General features: G+C 44.5%; 1 protein-coding gene across 1 annotated transcript in view; it reads right to left on the bottom strand.

The window, feature by feature from the left end:
• The window catches only part of STX18 (syntaxin 18), a 57,705-nt gene extending 56,562 nt beyond the window's left edge, over positions 1 to 1,143 (bottom strand). The window contains exon 1 of the mRNA XM_015624668.3: positions 941 to 1,143. Within this exon, the coding sequence (XP_015480154.1) occupies positions 941 to 1,105 (165 nt within the window). The 5' untranslated portion in view covers positions 1,106 to 1,143. The remainder of the gene's footprint in view (positions 1 to 940) is intronic.
• Positions 1,144 to 6,340: the final 5,197 nt, after the last annotated feature.

Consider the following 6,340-nt stretch of genomic DNA (forward strand, 5'->3'; position numbering starts at 1 on the left):
CAGATAGAGGTAATACTGATGGCAGTGGGGCAAAAGGCTCGGTCAGAGGGAGCAAACAAATCTGTGGCTATGAGTATCTAGAATGGAACCTAAAAACCTCCGACTTCCTGCTTCCTCTGCTACTATAAACCACTTGTGCATTATTATTTAGTCCCAAACTTGCATATCCATTCTGTAAGTCTGTCTTCTCAGAACTCCTTAGTTTTTCAAAACACAGTCCAGTGCTTTATCAAAGATATGTTATTCAAAACCTGTCTTTGACTCAGCATGGAAGAAAACAATATGCAACAAAATTGTTTTTACAGAACGACTGTGGGCTGAGGACTGCTATTAATGCTGATCTGCTTTCACCTCTGTAATTCCTTAACTTTTCAGTGCTTGTCTTTTCAACTCTTAAAACGTTCCGATTACCTTTGTACATGTAATCTGCCTGGGGCTGGCACTTAACTGTTAGCCACACCGTGTGACAGGGGAAGCAGCCAAGCCAAAGGCAGCACGTAGGGAGCAGCACTGCAAACGCTGCCGAACGCGTGTGCTACGGCGGCGCTCTGTTACGTGGCAGCCGGCAGGAGGAAAGCCCCGTGCGCACGCAGGCACGGCCCGGAGCGGCGGCGGATCCGCATGGATACAACCGCAGTCCCGGCAGGAGGGGCCGCGGCCGGCAGAGCCCCCCGGGAGAAGCGGGAACGCGGGCGACAGGCGGGCTCGGAGCCGGCCCCAGCCGCCGCGGCAGCGCCGGGCCCCGGCTCTCACGCCGCGCTCCCAGCCCACACCCGTGTGGGAAAGCGCTGCCCCGGGGCTCTCTGCGGGCGACTCCGGGGCCCGCTCGCTCCCCCCGGGGACGCTCCGAGGCGGCGGTGAGGGGCGGGCTGCCCGCCCGGGCGGAGCCGCTGCCGGCGGCCCCGGCTGCCCCTCGCCCTCCCCCCGGGGCCGCACTCACCACCTCCCGCGCCCGGCTGGTGAAGTCGCTTTTGGAGCGGGCGGTGCCCCGCTTGAGCAGCTCGTCCCTTGCGCTGTCCCCCGTCGTCGCCACCCCCAGCGCCTTGTTGCGGGTCTTCACGGTTTTCACGCTGGCCTTAAAGAGCAGGGTGATGTCCACCGCCATGGCGGCCGCCGGTGCCGCCGCGCGCCCTTCCCCGCGCAACGCGGCCCCGCGCGGCACGTTCCGGCTGCGGGGAGGGGCGGGCAGGCCGCGGCGGCGCGGGAGCGGCTGTGCCGGGCTGGGGCCAGCCCGGGATAACAGAGCCCTGCGAGGGAAGCCGTGGGGTGGGATGGGGTGGGACAGAGTGGGAGCCGGGAGCCGGTGCAGCCTGCACTGTGTAAACGCTGTATGGAAAATAAAACGTGTATGGTGTAACGACCCCCCGCTAAGGAGTGCTGCCAGGTGTCGCCAAGCGGTGCTGGTTGCAAGGCAGGTTAATTTAGAGTTGATTAATACATATTAACAGATCTGCACTGTGATCCGGGGTGGGCGCTGGTGTGAGACTGCCGTAGGAAATGCCCTCCCGTATGGTCAGGCACTGATCTCCGTGATGATGGGGACAAACCCGAGGGAATGGCCTGAAGTTGTGTCAGGGAGGTTTAGGTGGGATATTAGGAAAAGGTTCTTCACCCACAGAGTGGTTGGATACTGGCACAGGCTCCCCAGAGAAGCAGTCACAACATGAAGCCTGACAGAGCTCAGGAAGAGTTTGGACACTGCTCTCAGCACACGGTGTGACTCTTAGGGACGTCCTGTGCAGGACCAGGAGTTGGACCCGATAATCCTTGTGGGTCCCTTCCAACACAGAATATTCTGTATTTCTGTGCTTCCGTGTATGTCCCATGACCATACCCCTGTGTAGGCAGAGCAACCTTGTTACAGCTGGATGATATTCTCTCCTGAAGAGAAAGCCGACTTCCCAGGTCCCCTGATCTGCTGCCATCCTGCGCTGGGACAGTGTCACATCAGTACCTGCAAGATGTTTCACAATGTTTGTAATCTGATTCCGGAATAAACTTTGTGAAATAACCTTTGTTATTGAGGCAACTTTATTATCATATTCTGTGCAGTGGCCTAACCTACATGAGGTTGCATGGCACAGAGGGGAAAGCTTTTGATCAAGTTACTAGTGGTGGTGTTTATATAAATATGCCAGTGCATATATACGTGCCATCCAATGCTCTGGCATCCAACAGACACCATGTAGTTTTTAGCTGTCCTTTCACTGACCAGAAACACATTAATTCCCTGACACAGTCTCCAAAGAACACAATTTAAAAATCCTACCTCACCCTAGCGGACTGAAACTTAATCAACCAGAGCTATTTTTCCTGTCTACTCCAGGGTATCAGGCTTTCTTCTCATGTTGACTACTACTCTGCTTTCAGTTTAATTCCTATCAATTCAGCCTCAACTGGATATTAGTGGTTCCCTCATATTGTAATTTGCATTCATTCATACTTCGTTATTATTGTTCAATTTAAAATTGTGTTTTTATTGTGGTACAGACACATATTTCAAATTAAAGGAATAAGCTGTCTTAAGTCTCTGTCCTCGGTGCTGGATTTACCATGAGAATATATTTAAGGTATTAAATAAATGATCAATGAAGGAGATTAAAGTTGTCATTCCAGGAATGCCAGCAGTACCTGACTGAACCCCTAAGGTTAAGAAATTCGGTATAGCATAGATATATGAATAGACATATAGAATAGATACTTCAGCAAAGGACACGTTTAATAAACATGAAGCACGCACAAAGTAAATCAGATCCTTTCAGGTATGCTTCCTAATATTGATGGATTTTCTTTTCCTTGCATTACCAAAACCTGAGCAGTCACATTAAAAAACTTTCAGGAATGACTTGATCATGCTGACCTCCTCAGTCTTAAACTCCTTGAAGACACTTCTGAGACATGTTCATGAATGCTGCCTGTTAAGGTAATTCTCACGTGCTGTGGTTCTGCCATCCTTATCATAACTAATAACTCGTTTGACATACACATTCTTTCACAGGCACTTGCACAGGTTAGTTTTTGTCAGTAGAAATAAGAAGGCCACATCTTGGCCCATGGTAGTATGCTCCTGAAAGTGTAGGTGATAGCATTAACCTGTGGTTCTGTGCACATTCAACTACATGGTCTGTTCAAATATTGAATGAAGCAAAGTTTTACGCTCTCTTATTCTCATTTAAGTGGCCGTTGGATAAGAATGCACAGTTTTTCCTATTAGATGCTGCTATTTTTACATTTAAACTGTAGAAATATGAAAGCTGTTTTGAAAATTTGAACTTCCCCTTTCCTTCCTGCTTTTAGAAAAAAAACAATGCATTGGTGCCTGTGTCACATAATAGTTTATTTTCTAATGAGATTTAGATTCTTTAGAATAACTTGAATACTCTATATATATTTTGACCAAAAAAAGAAATCTACAGGTCATTAAAACAGAGTAAATTTTAACAGACGTACTAGGTTTACCTCCTAATTTTCCAAAGATTTATACACATATTAAACTACTTTGAATACTCCCACTGAGGTCAATTGGAACCTCACAAGGCACACACAGTTAAGCATATAACTCTTTTACTATATTGGGACCTTAGCTGGAAATTCTTTGGGAACAAGATCATGTCTTTATTTCTACTTTAACTTATTTATTTGTGTTTTATGCATGTGACCAATAGTTACTGAAAAACACCCCAAAACAGTAACAGTAATATTACACAAGCAATTTTGAACCTCAGCAGTCTTCAGACTTCCATTTCAGCCCAAGGAAGTAAATTGAGACACATTTTAGAAGAAACAGAGTATTAAAATTCCATATAGCTGGTCTCATCTGTCAGAAATAGACTGAACAGTTTATCTGGCAAAAGAAAAAGTTAAAGTACCTTTCTAATGTGAAAGAAGGTTGCTCAAATGGTCTAACTCATTAGGTATATAATACCCAGGGTCTCTGCTGTAGAGATAGCTTTGAAGATTACAATTGCTTTAAAATCAGTTGCTAAGAACTGGTGCCCAGAGCTTTCATTTGAACTTGATCCAAGCTTCCTGTATACAGTAACTGCATCTCCTCAGTAGTCATTTGCACTTCCACAGCCACCTCCTTTTAAAAGCTTAGAGCTTACATTGGAGCAGATAGGTTTCAGTAGTACATGCTGGAGCTTCCTGTAGTTGCTAAAAACACTCACCTTGAAATTTAAGATTTTAAGGTTGGAGTAAAATTCCAAGAACATGCACAAAGCGCTACAGTCCCACCACAAGCAATGCAGGTGAATTGGTGAGATGCTTGCACTGTGTGCGCTGTTGTGCCCCAGCAGGAGCATGTCTGGAAGAGAAGAAATTAGGACATTGCAAATTACAACAGTTCTGTGTGCAGTGTGAGGACAGCAAGTTGATCATCAGGTCTCGGTATACCTACATGCTTAACAGGCAGTCCTAGGAAAATCTGCCAGAGAAAAGAAGTTCATATTTCCCTGTGATTATCAATCAATTGCCCATTAAAGTGCCCATTAAAGAGGTGCTGGTGCAGTTGTCTCAGAGACAGATAACTCCTCAAATTGTGATTTCCTTTGGTGTGAAAGACAAACAAAAGGGATAAAGTTCATGAGCTTCCTCCCAATGTTACAAAAGTCCTAGTTTGGCACAGGCAATAGAAAACTACATGTGGTCCATTTTATACATGTTTCATTTTTTACTGGCATAAACTCAGTAACTCTGTTTATGTGATGACAGTGTTGCAAACTGAAGAGAATATCAAGAGGAAGGCAATTTTCTCACAGTGCACGTTTGTAACCAAGACAAATCAAAAAGGGACAACTCCATTTGATGACAGTTTGAACTTTTAAGCCAATAGCATGCATACTTACCGGCTTACACTCAAAGTAAATACGACTTTGTGGATGTGCAGAGAAATCTTTAGTGTGTAAAAGTGGGGCTGGAAGACAGTAAAACAAGGGACGTATGGTCACTTCATTGAAACAAAGTTTTGTGGAAAGAATGGATATAAATTGCAGCTTGTATTGTCTATGGCCACAAATATTGACTGCTAGAAACCAGTTCAGTTGGCAGGAGAGTGATTTTCCATTGCTAACAGGCAAAACAATTTCCATGTTGACAACATGCAAAAGTGATGGTAGGGTGGCCCTTACAAAAGGATGGGTAAAACAAAAATGCAAAAAGGGTAGAAAAATTAAAATGTAGAAAGAACCTACTTAAGGAATTATTGTAAAGGAGAAGAGGGGAGAAAATGGAAAGTGCTTTTCTGAAGTTATTTACAGACAATGATAGGAGAAAGGGAGTTATGAAATCTGGACCATTTTTTTTCAATTTTCTCATAAGAAACTCCAATCCTGCTGTGTACATAACAAACCATCCAACATGATGGTTGGACGGGCATTGAATTGTTATTTTAAGTGCTTTGAAAGTAAAAGAGGAAAAATCAAATTGGAATTTTAATTATGTTTCAGTTGATGTAAACAGCAGTGACCAACTGATATGTCAGGGAAACAATGTCTTTCTTAATGCCTGAGTGCTTCCCACATTTATAGGGTCAGAAATAACAATAAGCCAAATCAAAGAAATTTCCATTGCTGGGATTTGAGTCAGGCCCAGAACACGTCACTAGAAATCCTACAAGGTCTTTGCCAAACCCACAAAGGACTGGACTAATTCCATAGCTCCGTTTGGACATTTCTGAGGTTGGGCAATGGTTCTCTATCTGCTGGATATCATGCAGATTAGCAGGAGAGTGCCTTGTCACAGTTGCCTTTACAGCAACTAAGAGCATCAGTAAAGACAGCAAATTAATTCACATTCACAGTACTCAAAATTAAGTTCTATTTAATTCTATTACTTATGACTTTAAGCTTCTGTATATTCTCCCAATATTTGCTTGGTTTTATTACAAGTAAGCTCCCCAACCCTTTTCATGGGTCAGTTGCCCAAATCACTAGTGTGGGTACAAGGGGAGGGATGGGAATAAAAAGCTTGTGGAAGAAAGGCTAGGAAGGTACTGCTGGTTTATTCTGTCAGTGAACAAACACTAAAACACAAACCAGCAGAAACAAACTAGGCAGAGTAGCCTTACAGAGAATAATTCTATCCTCATTTGTTTGGTAACTCCACAAAGCCAGTGGAGGAATCATAGAAATAAAGTGTTTGACTCTATTTTTGTTTATCTTGGTAAAAGTAGGAGTTGAACTAGATGTAAATAGGTGTTAGAGCACTTTTGGCAGGTTTGTAGCCTGCATAGCAGCTCTGTATAGAGATGCCTGAGCTGGCTCCAAGCAGACTGGCATGTCCACAGCGTACTGGATTCAGTGCCCTGTTGGTTTCTGCCAAAGTGTAATCATATCCCTTT

Source organism: Parus major, chromosome 4 (assembly GCF_001522545.3).
Source record: "Parus major isolate Abel chromosome 4, Parus_major1.1, whole genome shotgun sequence".
In the NCBI taxonomy this organism is placed as follows: Eukaryota; Metazoa; Chordata; class Aves; order Passeriformes; family Paridae; genus Parus; species Parus major.